Source organism: Eumetopias jubatus, unplaced genomic scaffold, assembly GCF_037043125.1.
Source record: "Eumetopias jubatus isolate StellerSeaLion01/CBP00866 unplaced genomic scaffold, mEumJub1_p1.0 scaffold_5, whole genome shotgun sequence".
NCBI classification, from domain to species: domain Eukaryota; kingdom Metazoa; phylum Chordata; class Mammalia; order Carnivora; family Otariidae; genus Eumetopias; species Eumetopias jubatus.
In genome coordinates, this window is record NW_028274811.1 from 30,797,968 (window position 1) to 30,818,324 (window position 20,357).

Below are 20,357 nucleotides of genomic sequence, written 5' to 3' on the forward strand. Positions count from 1 at the left end.
CCTGCATGAATGAGCCCCCACCCCCCTGAGCTGCCCCTACAGGCCACGGGTGCTTAATGGCATCACAATTTCCCGAGTCCCAGAAATAACCTCGCTCTACCTCTCAAGAAGCAAACCAACAAAGCCCCTTCAGCACCGGGTGTGGCGAGCTTACAGAGGCATGATGTTCCTGCAGAGTATGACCATCTACTCCTCAGCTGCAGCTACTCCCGCCAGAGAGCCAGGCCTCTGCACAGACTGCTGTAACTCTTTTGGGCCATTCAATCAGTTACTCCTGCCACAGCCTTGCTAGTCCTTTGGGGTCCTCAAGGAGGATCATAGTTTAGGGTCAAAAATAACAGACTTAAGCCAAGGAGGTTCTGACTGAAGGAGATGCCAGCCCACAACAAATGAGAAAAGATGTAGAGAGTAACTGGGGAAGGTCAGCGTGAGGTGGGTTCAAATCCCCAGTCTGCCACTTCCTAGCCATGGATCCTAGACAACCTGTTATCTCCCTCAGGACCGCTTTTCCCCTAGAACAACAAAGATGGTAATATGACCTAACACACAGGGTTGTGGCAAGAGGTAAATAAAAGAATATACCCATGACACTCAAGTCCATTACCCTGCAGGCCGTAGGCGCTCACTGAATGTCAGACACGGCCGTGGGCCCACATGCACGCAAACCGAGGACCCACACAAACACTTCATAAGGCCGCAAGACAATTCTAATACCAGGACCTTAGATAAAAGCTGATCCATCATGTGCACTCAAGGAAGAAAAAATAAATAAAGAGGCACTTGCCAACAAGAAAAAAAAAAAAAAAAAAAAACCAGAACTAATTATAGTAGGTCCTCTGTGTCTTGTGCCCAACAGAAAATGAGTTTGTTGCTAGGCTCCTCTTCTGGCCACAATTCATGATGCAATTAAATCACTGGCATTGTTTTCCCTGTTCCATTTTCAACAGCCTCCTTGTCCAGGTCTCCTTGATGGGGCCTGCTTGGTCGGGCCATGGGAGGAAGGAGGCAGCCAGCCGCCTGCTGATGTGCACCTGCAATGGTCAAGTTCCCTGCACTTGACATCTGCACAAGTCACTGAGGTCACCTGAAGGTGGAGGGTTTTCTGGACTCTGGTACCTCCATCCGTGCTGCAACCAACCAGTTCTTCTCCAGGGTGGAATAGAACACTGGCTTTGAAAAAAGACAAGTCTGCCAAGAGGTCTGTTATTGCAGGTTTAGAGAGTGAGATACAAGAGGCTTCCAGCATGGTGCCTCAATCATACGAGACCCCCAATTAAGGTAACAGCTCCTCTGGCCATGCCCTTAGATTTCCTCCTACCTCTGCTGCTAGTCCTTCTTAGTGCTCTTTGTAGACTCAGGGTTGTTGTTTTTTCCCCCTTCCCCTTAAACAGAGGCAGCCCTAAGGTGTCATCTTTGACTTCCTCCTCTTCTTCAACACACTCTCTTCCTGGACAGTCACATCCATGCTGATGGCTGCAATGATCACCCCCAGCCTAATGACTCCCAAATGGCTGTCTGCAGCCCAGTCCTCTCTTCTGGACCCCAGCCCATTATTTCCAGCTCCTTACTTGACTTCTTTTCTGGCTTCCCCATGGCCCTTAAACCAAAAACACCCGCTAAGCCTGCTCTTACTCAGTGACCCTTAGGAGTCCCCTCAAAAGACAGCCATAGGTTCGTCAAATGCCACAGTCTGTACATTCTGACTACTTTTGCCATGAGTGCTCTCCTCACCAACTCCATCACCTCTGCCTCCTGCAGGCCCTCACCACTGCTCCGGCCCCACCAACCTCTCCACCACCTCCTGAATCATCTACCCGACTTGAAATCTCGCCCTGCCACTCTGATGTTTAAAATCCTACAGTGGGTCCCAACACTATGAGGAAGGTAAACATAGTAGCACATCATTTATTATCAACGCTGACCATTTGTAGGGGTGAAAGGGAGACACTGCTCATAACTGCACTGGTTAAGAGGCATAAACTGGGACTGTTCCAGGAAATTGAGAACCAGTCACCCTTGGCCAGGCCTGCAAGGCCCTTCATGATCGAGCTCCTGCCTGTGCTAGCAACCTTACCCCCCACTCCCTCTCAAACAGCACTACTCTGACTTTATGGATGTTCTCAACCTCTTCCAAAGGGTCATTCTCTCTCTGACCTGGCATGCCCTGTTACCTCTGTCCCCAGTGACCATGACAAAAGTTTCTGCACTGCCCCTCCCATGGCATCTCCTCTGTGATGTGCTCCCTGCTCCCCCCAATGCACTGAGGCCTTCCCACCATCTCTCCCCTCCAGGGGCTAACACACACATCTGTCTGAGCCCTGTCACATGGGCTCCACCTGCGTGCTCCTGCCGGACTCCAGCTCTGTGTGACAGCGACGTCTGGTGCAGACACATGCAGATCCACCCAACAAATACATAAGCATCCAACCAACGAGCCCCTACCTTGGTGCTGAGTCCAGATGAGATAGGGGCGCTGAGTCACAGCAGAGGTGACAAGCTGACCCAGGCACACTAGGACCAACCACTGAGCTGGCCCCCAAGGAGATCAAACCCAGACCTCTCCAACAAGCTTGTGAGATGGAACGAGAACTCTAGCTCCTCTCCTGGAGGCTCCCTCTATTCCTTAACATCTTTTTAGGTACAAATAACCAAGCCAGCCTCAGTCAAGCTCAGAGGTAAGCTAAGGAGAAAAGGAGTATCTACAACGTAAGCACAGGAACACAGGGCTGCAGCCAGGCCCGAGGACAGGGCTGGGTCCCAGTGAGCAGAAAGTCACCCTACCTATTCTCACAGCTCTTCTCTCCCTCTGCTAACGATCCTCCTCCGCCTTCTCTGACCTCCGGGCAGGTACCAGCCGTCCAACTACCATGACACAGACACAGTAAGGCAAATTCCTTTCCCAGTTCCCAGTCCACATCCCAGGAAAGTGACTCAGAGTGGCCCAGCCTGGGTTCAGGGCCCATCCCCAGCTCAGTCCACGACAGATACCATGTAGCAGGCTTCAAGACAGAGTAGCCCCTGAGGGTCCCACTCCTATAAATGATGGGACAAGTCTGCTGCCTACCTCCACCCTGGCCAGTTTGCTTTTCCTTCTCCTCTCTCCACAGTCCCTTCCCCCTAAGTATGCTATTTTTCCTCTGCTAGAGTTGTCTTCATCAATTTTCTGCCCATTTTTCAGAACTGAGACCAAATCTCACCTCATCTAGGAAACCCTACAGGGTTAATTCTATCTAGTTACAAAACACTATTCACACTGCTTAAGGAAGCTGTGTTTTATCCGTGATCATACGTTTTCTTCAACCCTGGGAACCATCTACTTAAATTCCATACAACCAGATGTAAAGGGTCCCTCCTGCACACTGGGCCTGAGCTAGAGGCTGCCTCCGAGTCTCAGGAAGCTTATCAACTCATAAGAAGAAACGTACAAAGTCTCTGAAAAACATTATCCATGTCGAAGTAAAAGTAAGAGGGAGTCAAAGGTGAATGCAGGGGCACCTGGGTGGCTCAGTCATTAAGCGTCTGCCTTCAGCTCAGGTCATGATCCCAGGGTCCTGGGATCGAGCCCCGCATCAGGGAGCCCGCTTCTCCCTCTCCCACTCCCCCTGCTTGTGTTCCCTCTCTCGCTGTGTCTCTCTGTCAAATAAAATCTTAAAAAAAAAAAAAAAGGTGAATGCTAACATTATTTCCTGAGAAAGGTTAATTCAAGGGTGAATTTTTTCATGTGAGGCAAGTTTTCCATTTTCAAAATGATTTAATGCAGCCATCCTCTAAGAGCTAGCCCCTTGGAAGCATTAAGTTCAAATGCTGACTTGTGCACATGGCATCAGAAGCACCTCTCTTGGGGAAAGGGAGGGCATCCCACAGAGGACTTGAAGCATGGTAATGCCCACTTCTCGCCACTGACGGACTCAGCACACAATCACTTCGAGCTAATAGAAATATGCTCCGGAATGAATGGCTTTCAGATACTGGCACTAAATAGAATTTTATAAATTCCAAGAGGGTGCCTCAAGGAAGAGAAGGAGCTGACAATACAAACTGGGACTGAGACCTAGTTCCAGCTCTACTATTACCACTTCCCTAATAAGGACCCCCAAATTCCTCCCTTAGCAAATGAGAAAGCTGAAATAAAAACTCTCCTGCCAGCACTAAAATTCTATGTTCTGCATTAAATTATGTAGACGCAGGCTCCACAATATCCCTTTGGACTTAAATATTACACCAAAAAGCAGTGCCAGGCATTTATTAGCAGTAAAAAAATTCAAATGATGCAGAAAAAAAAAAAAACATTTTATCTGTTGGGAACATGGAAGTACCCAAACACTTTCTTCCTGCTATACTTTGTATAAATTTCTTAGCAGCAGAGAGACTGCAATTAAACCAAAACAATGATACAACTCATCAATGCAGCTAGAGAAAACAACACAATGTTTGGATCTCCAGAGGGCAGCTGGGCCAGGAAGAAGCAGATTACAGAGGATACCCAGAGATGAAGAGCAGCAACCACCACAGGAGGGACCCAGAGGGGAAGGCAGCATTCCCTTCGGTCTCTGTAGGATGCCACAGGTTAGCGATCCCAAAGTCAGTCTAACCTGGATTCTGAGGAATTCCCACAGGAGAAAGGTATGTGAGATGCACAGATAAGAGAAATTGGGAATATACCAACACCAGGGCCAAGGTGAAAGACCCACAGAAGTCAACATGGCTTAGAGACTCAGAAAGGTGATGATATTTTTTAAATTGTGGTTTAAAAAAGAATGGGACATACAATCTGCCATCTTAACCATTTTTAAGCGTAAGTTTCGGTGGTATGAAGCCTACTCGTGTTGTTTTGGCAACAATCTCTGAAACCTTTTCGTGGCAAAACTGAAACTCTACACCCATTCAACAACTAGTCCCCATGTCCCCTGCCCCCAGCTCTTGGCAATCGCCATTCTACTTCCTGTCTCTATGAATGTGTCTCCTCTTGGTACTTCACTTAAGCAGAATCATACAGTACTTGTCTTTTTTGTGACCGGCTTTTTTTTTTTTTAAATGTCCTCACAGTCCATCCACGTTGCTGCCTGTGCCAGAATTTCCTTCCTTTTTAAGGCTGAATAATACTCCACTATATGGATACACCACATTTTTTAATCTATTCATCTATCGATAAACATCAGGGTCACTTCACCTCTTGGTTACTGTGAATAATGCTGCCATGAACATGAGTAAGTGTGGCGATGATTCTTTTAAGTTAGAATCTCATCAACTGTTGCAAACCAAAAAGTCAGTTGAAAAATTCATTTACTATTTTCTCATATAAACTATCACTCCTTCTTATCTACAGTGGAGAAAAGGCAGGCAACATCTGAGAAAGACCTTCCATCAGCAAGAAGACTGTCTGCACGCAGGTGATGTCATGGTGCTACCAGAAACATGCCATCCACGGGCCAGGCCACGACCTAGTGGCAGAGACAACAGCCTTCCCCTAAACCAGCAGTCCCCTACCTGGTATCTGTTTCTATAAGGAGACTCCTTTCAACAAGAACAAAAAATTAAAAAATAAAATTAAAATTAAAAAAAGGTGACAAAAAAGCTACTAGTAATTCAGAGTTGTTTTAAAACAAATTGGTATTTCATTACATCAGTTGCATCTACTAATATATATAGATAATATAAGCAAAGCTTGGCAAGCATATGCAGTTACAGAAATCACCCCACAGAGGACACACACACACCCCCACCCCAGCCACCGCCTCATGCAGGATCTAAGGTCCACAGGTGGGAATGTCTCCCTATACCAACCCTACTCGCCCATTCAGGCTGATTGCCCGCACCCGGGTAGCGTGACAAGAACTGGGAGAAATGATGAGAATCCAATCTAAGCCTGCAAGAAAAGTCCTAAATAAACTTCACACACCTCTGTAAGGCCAGCCAGCAACATTAACAACTCCAAGGTGTAGGATATAATCTGGCTAGGGCTCAAAAGCCCAGCGGCCTAATGCCTGGTTTTCCCTACTGTTCACATTCAGTCTCTAATATCAAGTAAACCTTAAGCACGGCTATTAAAAAAAAAAATAAGCCCAAGTACAAGTATCTGAAAAAGAACCACCCCTGACATCACATTAGGGCCAAAGAGAGGCGGTCACTCTGCGAGCAGGAAGCATCCAGCCCCTTCTCTCTCACAGCATCTGATTAGAAACCTGGCAGTTTCAGCAGGTCCCTCAGGGGGAGGGAAATTGGACCGAAGAATTCCACTGTGAAGTACAAACTGTGAGATCCCAAACAGCTGAGCTGAGACCGGCGGAGCCACTGTGTGCCTGGGCCAGGGGTGCCGGGACAAGAAGACCCCTTCCCACCAGGCACAGCCACCAAGTGTGGATGGAATACAGCTGAGAAAAAAAAATCAGACCTGTTTTGAAATTTGACAACTGAGAGTTCCTTGAACTTTCAGTTTCTAAATAGCAATATCCTTAAGGGCATGTTTTTCCTGTCAGCCAGTTGGAACCACTAATCTAGAATTAATTCAGTGATGGATTTCGGATTCCAATACAAGTAGGTTCTCTGTTGTTCTGACATCCCAGGCTTTGCAGACCCCTTGTAGAAACACAGCCTGCACGCGGCAGCTGCTCGACTTCCCAGACCCTCCTCACGTTCCTCCTTCAGATCAAGCAGAGTCCCTTTTAAGAAAAGCCATGGCCTTCCGGGAACGGGGTGCTGGTGGCGGGGGGAGGCGGGGGTCTGACATGCAGCTGGAATCTGGCCTGAGACTGTTCCCTCTGACCTACCAGCTGGGTGGCAGGGGACAGGAGACAGCCCTTTCCACTCAGGGGCCCACGTCCCTTCCACAACCTCCCAATCATCTTCCTCCCTCAGGCCCTGCTCCAAGGCATTGGAACAGGAAGGAGAGGCTTGGCTTTGGTCCCCAGGACATCTGGAAGACCTGTTGCCCGCCCCCCCTCCAGTCTGCTGGATGATCACAAACCACACAAAGGAAAATGATTTCTCCTTAACCAACCCAAAGGCTCAAAACTTGCGCCCAGTCAGACAAAAAAGAGCCGGTCTCCTCCAGCAGACCACAGGCCCCCTCACTGGGCCAGTTTGTCAGAGATGGGTACCACCTGACCGTGTTTCCAACTCCACAAAGTTCTCAGCCTCTCCTCTCGGCCCTGCATCCAAAAACCAGTTGGTTCCCTCAGAAGATAGCTTTCACAGGAGTTCGCCACAACTTTTATTTTTTTATTTTTCTTTTAAAGACTCTATTTATTTGTCAGAGAGAGAGCACAAGCAGAGGGAAGGGGTAGACGGGGAGGGACAAGCAGACTTCCCACTGAGCAGGGAGCCCAATGCAGGACCTGATCCCAGTACCCTGAGATCATGACCTGTGCCAAAGGCAGATGCTTATCCGACGGAGCCACCCACACATCCCCTGCCACAACTTTTAAACAGATCTTGAGCAGCCTGTGTTCTTCCCCCATGGCGAACAAAAAAGGACAGCACCATGGGGAGAGATGGGCTCTGCCAAACCTGGCTATGGGGTTTTAGTGGATTGCCTCTCTATGCCTCCGTTTTCCTCCCTATAGAATGAGTTAATAATGCTCATATCAAAGGATTCAATAAGGTAGCATTCATGAACACACTCTAGAAGGAGTGGGTCTAACACAAGCATAGTAGACATTCAAAAAACAAAACAAAACAAAAAACAAACAAAACAAAAACAAGTTAGTATCTGCTTCCCAGGAGGCCAGAATGCCCAGGGAATCATCAAGCCATCCACCTGGGGAGTGCGAGATTCATGGAGAGACCAAAGACACCGGGCACCTTCTAAAAAGCCTCCACTTCCATAGTTTTCATTCAAATTTCAACTGAGGCAAATATGGGAGGACCACAGTCTCCTCACCTATTCTGAGGAATTAATCACATTTGATAATGAGCTTATCACCAACAAGTTCCACTCAGAGATTGCTGTGGTTCTTGTTCCTCAGCCTCAGTCCTGACCCTGTGGCATCCTGCATCACTGCATGCAAGCCCACCCTGGTCCTTTGCTCAAGCTTTCCCAGGCACTGCAGCAGATACCCAGGAAGGGCGTGGGGGGCATGCACAATTTAGCACCTCTGATTCAATCAAGGCTGCCCTCATGGTTAGTGACCAGTGCACTCATACAAGGCCCCAGGCTTGGAACGACCATACTCTGCTGTCACCATCTTTAAATTCTTAATTTTTGAACAGGCCGTGAATTTCAATTTCTTACCGGCCACTGCAAATCACGTACACAGTCCTGAGCTCCCTATTTCACAGCTTTCAGCTTTTCTCCCAAACCAGTTCTTCCTATTTCTGATTATGGCCCCACTATCTTCCCCATTACCTGCGCCTGGAATCAGAGACCCTCTTGCTCATGAGCCCCTCACACTGAAACCTGCCAGGCACTTACAGTTCTATTCAGATCTTGTAACCATATCTCCCTCTCCATCCCCAGTGTGGCCACTCCCTCTCTCTCTCTCACCTGGCCTAATAAAATACCCCTCCCCACAAATAATCCAATCAAGAAATGGGCAGAAGACATGAACAGACATTTTTCCAAAGAAGACATCCAAATGGCCAACAGACACATGAAAAAGTGCTCCACATCGCTCAGCATCAGGGAAATCCAAATCAAAACCTCAATGAGATACCACCTCACACAAATCAGAATGGCTAAAATGAACAAGTCAGGAAACGACAGATGTTGGCGGGGATGCAGAGAAAGGGGAACCCTCCTACACTGTTGGTGGGAATGCAAGTTGGTGCAACCACTCTGGAAAACAGTATGGAGGTTCCTCAAACAGTTGAAAATAGAGCTACCATACGATCCAGCAATTGCACTACTGGGTATTTACCCCAAAGATACAAATGTGGGGATCTGAAGGGGTACGTGCACCCCGATGTTTATAGCAGCAATGTCCACAACAGCCAAACTGTGGAAAGAGCCAAGATGTCCATCGACAGATGAATGGATAAAGAAGAGGTGGTATATATACACAATGGAATATTATGCAGCCATCAAAAGGAATGAGATCTTGCCATTTGCAATGACGTGGATGGAACTGGAGGGTATTATGCTGAGTGAAATAAGTCCATCAGAGAAAGACATGTATCATATGACCTCACTGATATGAGGAATTCTTAATCTCAGGAAACAAACTGAGGGTTACTGGAGTGGTGGGGGGTGGGAGGGATGGGTGGTAGGGGCTGGGTGATAGACACTGGGGAGGGTATGTGCTATGGTGAGCGCTGTGAATTGTGCAAGACTGTTGAATCACAGATCTGTACTTCTGAAACAAATAATGCAATATATGTTAAGAAAAAAAAAAGAAGAAGAAGATAGCAGGAGGGGAAGAATGAAGGGGAGTAAGTCGGAGGGAGAGACGAACCATGAGAGACGATGGACTCTGAAAAACAAACTGAGGGTTCTAGATGGGAGGGGGTGGGGGGATGGGTTAGCCTGGTGATGGGTATTAAAGAGGGCACATTCTGCGTGGAGCACTGGGTGTTAATGCACAAACAATGAATCATGGAACACTACATCAAAAACTAATGATGTAATGTATGGTGATTAACATAACAATAAAAAATTAAAAAAAAATACCCCTCCCCGCAAGTTAGTCTCCCCTCCTCCAGGCCCTTCTATCACTCATCTACGCTGCCTGCCCATGCCAGATTTAATCCCACCAAGGCAAGGATAATCGAAGCATCCTCCTGTTCAAAGCCCCTCAAAGCCCCTCACTCTCTCTCAATGCAGCAACTCTGTTGTTCTGAAGCTGCTGATAAGCCTCACCCTGGACCAGTCTAGGAACAGACTCACCCTGCCTAGGACTGTTAAATCTTTTAGGAAAGCCACAGGCCAGGGGCCAGGTCCCCTCTCTCTCTTTGATTCTTATTCTACAACAGAATGCCACCCTCTTCCTGATTTACGTAACATCCTTATTATATTGCAGGCTCCCTGCAGTCAGAATCCATGCTTGATCCATTCCAGCTCTGCTTACCCCCAGCACTCCAGCACAAGGAAGAATTTTTTTTTGAGGGACTTCTCACAATACGCATTTTCAGTGTTGCCCCAAGCTCCCGTTATAGCCTTCGCAGGGGTGAACTCAATCCTCTCATGGTACTTTTTACAACATACTCAATTTTGTAGGACATCTGTCACTTCCTTTTCTCCTTCCTTTTTTAGTGACAATAAACACAGAGGAATTTCATTAGGCATAAACAGACTCTTGAAATCTACCTCAGCATAATATGAAAAATCTTTACTAATCCAGCTAATGTGCTTTCCCTCCAACACCCACTGAGATCTGGTTCTCATTTGAATATTTAACAAGCATCATCTTGGTAAACCTCTTTCCCTTGATCTATGTAGAAATAAAAAAATGGATTTAGCCCATTCAGACTGTGTTTGGTCTTGCACATACATTTTATGACTCCATTCGAAGTCTTAATCCTATGGCAGCACATTAATTCTGGTTTATACGAAATGGTGCCAGCAGAATCCAGTTTTTTGCTTCATCCATTTGTATTAGTTTCCTTCAGTGAGCCCTATAATGTTTTAGCTCAGTAAATATGCATGTATGTTTTCTACTTCTACAGATTAAGATAATTTCAAATACAATACTAATTGCCTATTTTAGACCACAAACCAATAGAGAACCTTAAAAATGTGTTTTATAAAATAAATCGGGATCTAATGACCTACATTTGTAAGTACGTCTTACCACCATGTGCTGTGTTTTTATCACAACAATAGTATTGTGATTAGAAGAGCTTTTTTGCCAAGAAAATATATTCTTGTATCAATCCTGAAGGCTTATTGTTGCACTGAGTAAAATAAATAAAAAATCATGTGCTTTGCCAAGTTATTATGAAACTGTCATTTTGAAAGGGTGGGACTCGTTGACTCCCAAGTGATTTAGTTATCCTTTCTCCCAATTGAGTTAGCTATTGTGTATCCGCATTTGGAAAACAGTAAAAGTGGATTTGAGTCGAGGTTTGTAACGTAGTAATTTTGGAAGAACTCCCCCTTTTTAATTTGGATGTATCTAGCAGACATCCTAATAATTGAGACTGTAATATGCATGGTTAACATGCCCCATTCAATACTCATATAGTAATTCTTTGCGGAAAAATAACAACAACAAATTCCCTGGGCATACTTCTGATAGTGGCATTTGAATTGTTATGACTAGCATTTCAGACGAAAACACAAAGCTTCACTCTGCTTACATGGCATCCTTAGTACATGGGCAATTATTTATCCTATGTCTGTTTCTTCTACTGCACTGTTAGCTCTATGAAGGCACATCTATAAATCATATATATATGATTATTATATATATATGATTATATATATTATATATATGATTATATATATATAGGTATATACTCAGTTATATGTGTGTATGTATATACTCAATTATACATTCCACTTTTGATCCTGGTGCTGCTATCAAAATACTATAGGGATGTGGGTGGAAAAGATTTCCCTTGTTTCCTGACAATCTTCTAGGGCACTAGTAGCCTATGAATCCAGGATACCTTCAAGCCCATGAATCTGAAGTTTTAGGAAAAGAGAAGATGGAAGTTATTTGGCTTTTTAAATCCCTTTCCACCTTACTGTGTTCTTCACCTTCTTTCAAACCAAAGACAAATATTAGAGGGCTTCTGTTCGCCTCAAATGTCACAAGTAGTTGTTTTGCTTAGGAAAATAAGGCATGTTTCTGAAATAAAACTCAAAACCAGAGCCCATTTGGTCCTGCCAGAAAGTGATTATGGAATTCGCTGTCAATGCAAAGAGCTCCAGAAACACATCCCCAAACCCCCTGATTCCACTAAAAAGCAGTGCAGGGAATTCAGAATGAGAAGCTGCTTCACATACACCTCTCATTAAAAATAATTGTCAATTCCCTGCGTGCTCTCTGTGATCCTCTTGGGTAGCTACAAGAAAGGAAAAATGAAAACATGAGCTATATCTACCAAAAACAGCACACAAGTGAGAAACCCTCCCAATACGTATCTAAGACCAAGAGAACTTGGGCCCAAAATATCGGTGTACTGAAAGCTAACACCATTATTTTGATTCAAACTAATACAATGACTATCTTCAATTCTCTACTTCTTTCAGCATGACAAAACCTAGCCATGAGAATCTAAAGCTTTAAGTTCAAGAAACAAAAGGTTTCATCCCATCTAAAGCTGTGTTCTTGCTCAAGATTAGTTTATAGTAAGTTTATCAGCACCATGGACAGTTCAGAGGAGCCGTGCTGGGTAAGGTTGTTACTGTACCAGAAACCTCGACATCACAATGATGTAATTAGGGAGTAGAGAGGGAATCGGAGATGTCATTGTGTGTTTTATTTTGCCTTGTTTTGTTGGGAGACAACATGGGGTGAGGGGTGGGGAGGCAACAGAACGTTAACAAAAAAATCAAGGTCTTAGAAATCTATTGTGACTGCAGTGGCATTCCCTTACCCTGTGGGTTTCACTTCTCCAAACTAAATTTAGCTGTTTGTGCATGGATTAACACAAACATATACCATGCTCCCCAATGGTCAATATTATGATGCATGAAGATGTCACAAGCAAGCAGAGAAGACAGACATTAACCAGGGTGGGGGGGGGGGATGTAAGAAACACAAAACCTCTGAGGCCATCCACTGTATTCAAGGAAAGAGTAGGTGAGAAGAGTGAAGACAAAGCTTCACACAACAAAGATAGCAACATTTCGTCTCTGTCAATGTGGCCCAGTCTGCACAACTGAGACTGGCTTATCTGACAAGCAAAACCCTGGCCTAGATGAGTGCTGATAACAACTTAGTAACAGACAGAAAGCCAGGTCCAAGAGGGCACTTGTTTCTATCCAACTCTGGCACCAGCAGGGTAGATTCTGAGTCAACTACAAAGACCTTCCAAAATACCCAGGAAAGTGGAAAACATTCAGAGGACCCCCGAGCTGTTGCTTCGATGTGGTTCAATAACAATCACATGAAAGAGCACTGAAAATCTCTTTTATATGACTGGGGTGTCTGGCTGGCTCAGTCGGTAAGGCACATGATTCTTAATCTCAGGATCATGAGTTCAAGCCCCACATTGGGCATGGAGCCTAGTTAAAAAAAATTTTTTTTAATCTCTTTTAAATGACCAATAGACTCTGAAGAAAATGTCACATCCCCATAAATCCACACAAGCATCTCAACAGCCTGCCGGGGGCGGGGGGCGGGGGTTAGGGGGTAGGGGAAGAGATTTAACTTTCTAGGGTAATGAAGGGAGTCCACTAGAAAAATTCAAAATTATTTCTCCCAGCAGTGTTTGGGAGAGGGGTTTGCAGGGATTAGTACTCTCAATGAAAAGTGGATATTGATTCCTCCATGGAAGCATTAATAAACATGAAAGTTACATGATTTGCATGATGAGAATGTTGTTTTCCCTTAATTTTGTTTTGGCAAAGTACAATGAAGGCCCTTGAACAATTAATCACAATTGCTGAATTACGGCAATAAATGACAGATCTTCTCAATCCCAGGCCAAGGATGCTGTCAAATCATATATATGCAAAGAGTGTATTTTTTTGCCTTTAGATACCAGCTTTTTGAAAAGCTGTCACACATAATTTGGAACACTTGAAGATAAAGCAGAAGTCTATCTGTTCCTCTTTTTTAACCCAGAGAAAATAATATATGAGAAAATGGACTCTTTTTTCCGAATTAAATTTGACACCAAACCAGACACACATTGTCTTAAAGGGCTTCTTTGGATGCATGTTCAGTTCTTAAATCCTTGTACAGTAAGTTCATTCAACTAGGAACTGAGGAGAAATGAAGGCAACTTGTGAAGCATTAACAGACTTTGTGCCTCACACAAGAGAATGTACCCATTTTTCCTCATCATAACACTACTTCACTATTATCTTCCAGAACATTTTTCCTTGAAAGATCTGGGTCTACTGACAGATATCACTTTATTTTAAGGACAATAAAGAAGTTATTTTCTTCAAATGAGAGGGCTATAATACTAGAAGAGGTGAAGGAACTTGTCCCACAGTGACTCATCAAGAAGGAAGGATCCTTCCTTACAAATGGTTTCATTTCCAGGGCAGCACTACAGATACAAAGCTGCCTGAATCAAACCAAGCTAGCTGCTCTCAGAATATCCAACATGTCTCCCAGGGGACAGGGGCCATGCTGGCCTAACAGGGTATATGGGAAGAAGAGCTGCTTTATGGAGTCTAAGTAAAGATAACACTAGAGAAATGGCCTTCAAAGTCATAGTCCTGAGATGTTCTGAGTGGTAGAAACCATTTGTTCATGGCTTTTGTGCTGATGTGGTCCACAATAGGTTGCTCCTTGTCTCTAAGACCTGCAGACCTAAAGTCTGAGAAGCTTCAGGACCTGTATTTAAAATAGGATCACTTCTGTGGTGCCTGGGTAGCTCAGTCGATTAAGCCCGACTCTGGATTTAGGCTCATGACCCATGTCAGGCTCCACACTGGGTGTGGAATCTGCTTAGGATTCTCTCTCTCCTCTCTCAGCCCCTCTCTGCCCATCCCCTCTAAAATAAATGAATGAATGAATGAATGTGAATGAAATAAAAATGGAATCACTCCTTTCTTCCAACCACCAACTTTCTTTACAGCTTAGAATTCAGATACTATTTTCCCAGTCTAATTTAATACACCATATCAGTCACATGTCAGACATACAGACATATATATAGACAATATACATATCAGACAGGCCAGAGGCTGAGCCTGAGAAACCTTGGTTGCTATGCATGGTCCTTGATCATCACTGCTCCCTGGTGCTCAGATGCTTCCCCTAATCTTCAGATCCTCTTACTACTTAGCAGGAGACAAGACTGGCATCAGGTAAGACTGCCCAAAGCAATGTTCTTAGCTCTCCTTTTGACAAGAGAGAAAAATATGTTATAATACTACAAAACTAACATAACCAATAATTCATGCATCACAATTTATGTAGCTGCTTGTATATCTTTTAATATTTACTAATAGAATGATTTCTTCTCCCCTTCTGGTAATTTGAGATGCAACGTGCCCCTTACCCGTTCCCTCTGATTCTCCAGCTATATGAAATGCTAAAGAATTTCAGTAACCCTTGATCCCAGATAGTATCTTCATATCCAGTCACCCATGTTCTGACCAGCTTAAGACTTTTGATTAATTTAGTCAATCAACAAACACTCAGTGGACAAAAATTATGTTCTAGCATAATTATCACCCCTGGCAAGGATATGAAAAGAGACTGTTCTTGTCCTTAAGGAACTAATAATGAATGATGGCGGCAAAAATCCATAACCAGTAAAGTAACGATCTACAGAAACTAAAACAGAAGTCTTTAATGGATACCATGGTAGACCCAAACGATAACTGGCCCCTTAAATACAATGGGAAATTTGTATAAATTTTATCTGAGACTATAATAATGATACCAAATATGTTACTTCAATATAATATAGCTTAAGATCTACAGAAGAAATTCATTGTTAACACACACTACCAACTACTGCACATCTGCTAGTGGATATATCAATCTTTGTTTCAAGAGACTATTCAATAAGTATGAAACAAGTCTGCAAGTAGTTTGGTCACAGTGTCTTCCAGTACTCATCCCACTTAATGGTCTAGAGCTTCTCGGTTCAGCTTGATATCCAGGAGAGAGGAAATTGAAATTGGAGAGCAACTCATTGATGGGGAAATCACTAGGTAAGACGAGGCTTCACTATCAAGGAGGAGTTTCACATATGGCTGATTTTGAGCAAAAACCCACATATGAGCAAGTACCTGCAGAGGTCCTTATGAATTTTTCAGAGGAAGATCAAAGAGAAAATAGACATGGATGGGTTGGAGCAGAATGATACGAAGTGCAAACTGTGCTGGCATGGATTGGAATTTAGATAAAGTCTATCCATGCAGGATGAGCTTGAGCAGAATACAATGTTCCTAGGGTCAGGAGACAAATGAGTCATGTCAGTATGGGACAGTGGGGGAGTATGAGCAGTTCCTGGCATTCAACTCAATACCACTCAGAGACTGTTAAAACCATACCAAGAATCAAAAAGCTACTCAAATCTCATACCCTGGAATGATTATTCCTTCCAGACAAAGTTGCCGTAGTCATCACACAATGATGCAAGCCCTATATCAAGGAAGTTTGTGTGAGCATTCAATTCAGCAATTTAATTAGCCAAGTGTGAGTACCTACTATGTGCTAAATCACGTGGAAGACACTGGAGATGCAAACATTAAAAAGCACACACTCAGAATTACCACATTCCTATTATTTCAACAGGAATGGGTTGGCTTTTCTAATTATCTCAGAGAAACAAAAAGAGGAATTTGTTCCTCAAACAACATAAATCTCCTTCAGTTCTAAACCAAGTGGGAGCTTCATGTGGGGGATAAACCAAAGGACACAAGATGAGAAAATCCACAGAAATGACTCACTTCTGTTCAGTGGTTACTGAAAATAAAGAAAACAGTGGTAATCTGTGCATGCCAAGAAATAGAGGCAGGTACTCAGAGAAATGCTGACGTGGCTTCTAGGGAGAGATTGTTTCTTTGGGGACTAGGCATCATCATTCCAGTGATGCCTCATTCTAGACTGGGCTCAACCCTCACTGATGGGTTCAGGCAGTACATTTCAGAAGGAACAAGCCATGGGTGACCTGTACCCGGCAAAGCCTATGTCAACAGACACACTTTACTGGAGGTTTGAGACATATGCACTGGGCCAGCAAAACATTCCTGAAGAAGCCACAGCTTTGGTCATCATTTCCAAAAATGGCTCCCAGATCACATTGTCCTGATCAGCATGGAAGAGACTCAGGGGGGGAAAAAAAAAAAAAAAGAGTTGCCTATACTTCCTAAATTTCCCACAACAAATATATATTACTTTGTAACAAGAGAAACCATTTTTTTAAAAAACAGAAAACATTAAGTATTGCCTGGGGCAACATCTTTGGGCCCTGGATGCCTTAACTTTGCAAAATAAGCCATTCTTGCAAAAGCCAGTGAATCTGGCCTTCAGTCAAGTTTTCATGGTAAGAATTTATGCTATGAAATTTAGGAAACATTTCTGTTCTTCAAATATCTCATTTTCTTCCATCTAAATTTCTCCTGGGGTAAGAGTTCCCTTTCTTGATTCTTAGCTTTTACCAGTAAAAACAGGGAAGCATCCAGCATTCTTGAGCACATCATATTGTCCCTTGGAGAAAACACATGTGACCCGCGGACAGAAGGGAAGCACTTGACCATCAAACAAAATACACCGATTAGCCCCCATGCTACCAGAACACATGCCAAAATGAGGAAGAGAGGAAGCTGATTTGGATGGCTTTACCACCTTCTGGGACCCTAAGGGTAGACTACCAGCTTGATTGTGCTTATCTGAAATGACGTTTACCCACAGGGAAAGAGAAAACACACAAAGTGGAAAGAGTATTTATCCCTCCTGGTTTTCTCAGGGAAGCTACACACACAGTTAGGAGTGGGTGAGCGGCTCTGAGCAGTCAGCCCCAGGTTAAAAGCCCTGTGTTGGATGAGCCTGCTGGTGACCACCTGTTGAACAAGCAGGACCGTCTTCTGACTCAGGGTGAGTGGGTGTGGATGTTTAAGTCATGCAGTTTCCTAGGAACTAACACAAGACTCATTACGGAACTCAAGGGCAGGAGAAGCTCTTTGAGGTCTGAGACAACATTTTTCAAATAAATGCCCAAAGCAACAAGACTGTCCCTGTGACCAGGACCAACCATCCCTAGACCTGACCTCCCTTCTCAGATGAAAAAGGACACCTCCAACTCCAAAGCCCTGGGGGAGGGGAGTGGGTTTTCCTATCGGTGAAGAAGTGGTCCCAAGAGCAAGGTGTCCTTGCACTCTACACAGAGAGAGAAGCTAATTCAAGGCTATAATAGGTGAAATAAAGCATCATTCCTCACAGCTGGAGTTCTGAGGAGACATGTCAGCAAGGGATTCCTTTTGGAAACTCGCTACGGAGCTGACCAAGACTGCCTGGAAATTCAAATGATGCCGCCCCTCTTTCGGGACTGCTTCATCCAGAATACACTTCCATCCTGACCTCAAGATGTGTGTGGTTTCCAACTTGTTCACAGATTCTTATCATCCCTGAGGTCTCTATCAACATCAACAATAAGGCACCTGCTCCCTTCAGGAGAGACAAAAAGGAAAAATAACCACCTGGTGAGTTATTACAGGGGAATATGGTAAGCACTTGCACCATTCATAGGCATACAAAATATCTTCAGGAATTAAAGCAATCAAGAAAGGCTTCCTGGAGGAGTAGGTTTGGAAGTGGAAGTTCAAGGTGCGCCGGGGGTGTTAGGACAACAGAAAGGTGTGCCACGAGGAGGGCTTGGCAAGCATGAATGCATGAGAGCAGAAAGTACAAGCAGTATTTAGAGACTGCACATAAATAAATCTGGTAGGGGAGAGAATCTGTGCAGGAGCATGAGAAAGATGAGTCAGTAGGATTAAATTATAAAGGGTCTTGAAGGTCAGGCTACAAAGTGTGGATTTAATCCATCAGGAGTGGGCAGTCTTTGCAAGCACCCAAGCAGATACATTTAAAGACAATACAGAAGATAAATATGGAGCAGCCTGCCAGATGGTCTGGAGTAGGGGAAGCCTACACTGGAGAATGCACGAAGGCTCCAGACGTCCAAGATGCCTGGCTCATGCATCTACAGGGCTGAGAAGGTTACGAACTATGATTCTTCTTAACCTCCTGCCCTGTCTGCTTAACCATACTCCTGGAAGAGAAGTCGGCCCCTAGGAGGCAAGGCCCCTAGAGAGACTCTTGCAGGTCAAGGACAAGTCAAGGATCAACCTGTCTAGTGCACTCAGGGGACAGAGAGGGGTGAGAGAATGGAACTCAGCAGCTCGTCCCTGCCCCTCCCCACATGCCCCAACATGTGCCCCAACAGCAAACAAAGCCAGTTTGTCCATTCAGCCAGCTGATTAAGGGTCCAGGCAGATCCTGCAGACAAGGGAAGGACAACAATGACTGTGTCCAATTCAGAGGCAGGTAACACAGGATCACAAGTTCACTCTGGGGGTTTCCACCTGTCGCACTTGAACTTGAGGCAAAAGTCATCTCTAATTTCAAATAAAAGTCAATTCCTCATAACGGCTAAGGGGTTCTGCATGATCTGCAAAGCCTTGCCTGGCAATCCCACCACACTTCTGCCCACCTAATATACTCCAGACATCCTTCTTTTCATTCCTCACCTGCACCACATTCATTCCCCCCCTCCGGGCCTCCACAGTTGCTGCTCCCTCCACCTAAGCACGCCTTTCCCCACATCTTAACACAGCTGCCTCCACTTGGCTTTCCTCCCTTTTTGTAAGAACTTCCTGACCACTCCAAGCTTTGTGCCCCTACGAGAGGTGCAAATCACCCTCACATCTACCTCATCACCTCGCCACATCGTCTTTTTTAATTGTTATTACGGAAGTATCGTCGCCAGTGTTCTATTAGTTTCAGGTGCACAACACAGTGACTCGACATTAATACACATTATGAAATGCTCACCATGGGAGGTGTAGTCACCATCTGTCACCCACGTACTGTTATTACAGTATTATTGACGACATTCCCTATGTTGTACTTCTCATCCCTGTAACTTACTTACCCTGTAACTGGAGTTTGCACCTCTTCATTCCCTTCACCTATTTCATTCCCCTGCCACCCCACTGTGCCATCTTCTTATTCGCACTTAGTTCTATCAGAAATCTAACTGAGCTAAGTGTTTGCTTTGTGGTCCATCCCTATTACAAGGCAAAATCCAGAGGAGCAGGGACCTTCTCACATCTTGTTCACTTCTGTCTCTCCCGTGTCTATAAAAGTGCCTGGCACATGTTGATGGTCCACAAATATCTGTCAAATAAGTGAAATAGTTAATGAATCAATCCATGCCTTGAAGATCCATGAAATTCCACCCCCTCTGAGTAGAAAACCTGTTTAAGACTGTGATGCAGATCTTCAAGAGACTAGAGCCTTAGAGTTTCTGGGTTTTTTTTTTTTTTTAAACCATCTGCATCTAAAATGTTGGCAGCTGGGCATTGTATGTGTTCACATCGGATGGGGGAAAGCACTGAGGAACTTGGTAAATACACCATCAGTGAGAAAAGAAACTTCCAGAAATGCCTTCATTAACAAAGTGGCTTTTAGGGGACAGTCCCTTGAAACACCATCTTGCTGGTATAACAACTCCCCTACTGTGGAGCAAAAGCCAGGTGAGAGAGGGGTAAGATCTCGGGCATCCCACCCTACCCACCCACAGAAGTAGGAGAGCCTGGAAAACCCAGGTCACACAGTCAC

General features: G+C 44.5%; 1 protein-coding gene across 3 annotated transcripts in view; it reads right to left on the reverse strand.

Moving 5' to 3' along the window:
• SPOCK1 (SPARC (osteonectin), cwcv and kazal like domains proteoglycan 1) overlaps positions 1-20,357 on the reverse strand; it is a 600,902-nt gene that overhangs the window by 506,012 nt on the left and 74,533 nt on the right. Inside the window, exon 3 of one of the 3 annotated variants that reach the window (XM_088023617.1) lies at positions 9,487-9,489. The exons of the other annotated variants lie outside the window; for them this stretch is intronic. Coding sequence (XP_087879743.1) covers positions 9,487-9,489 — 3 coding nt within the window. The remainder of the gene's footprint in view (positions 1-9,486; positions 9,490-20,357) is intronic. 3 annotated transcript variants of the gene reach the window in all.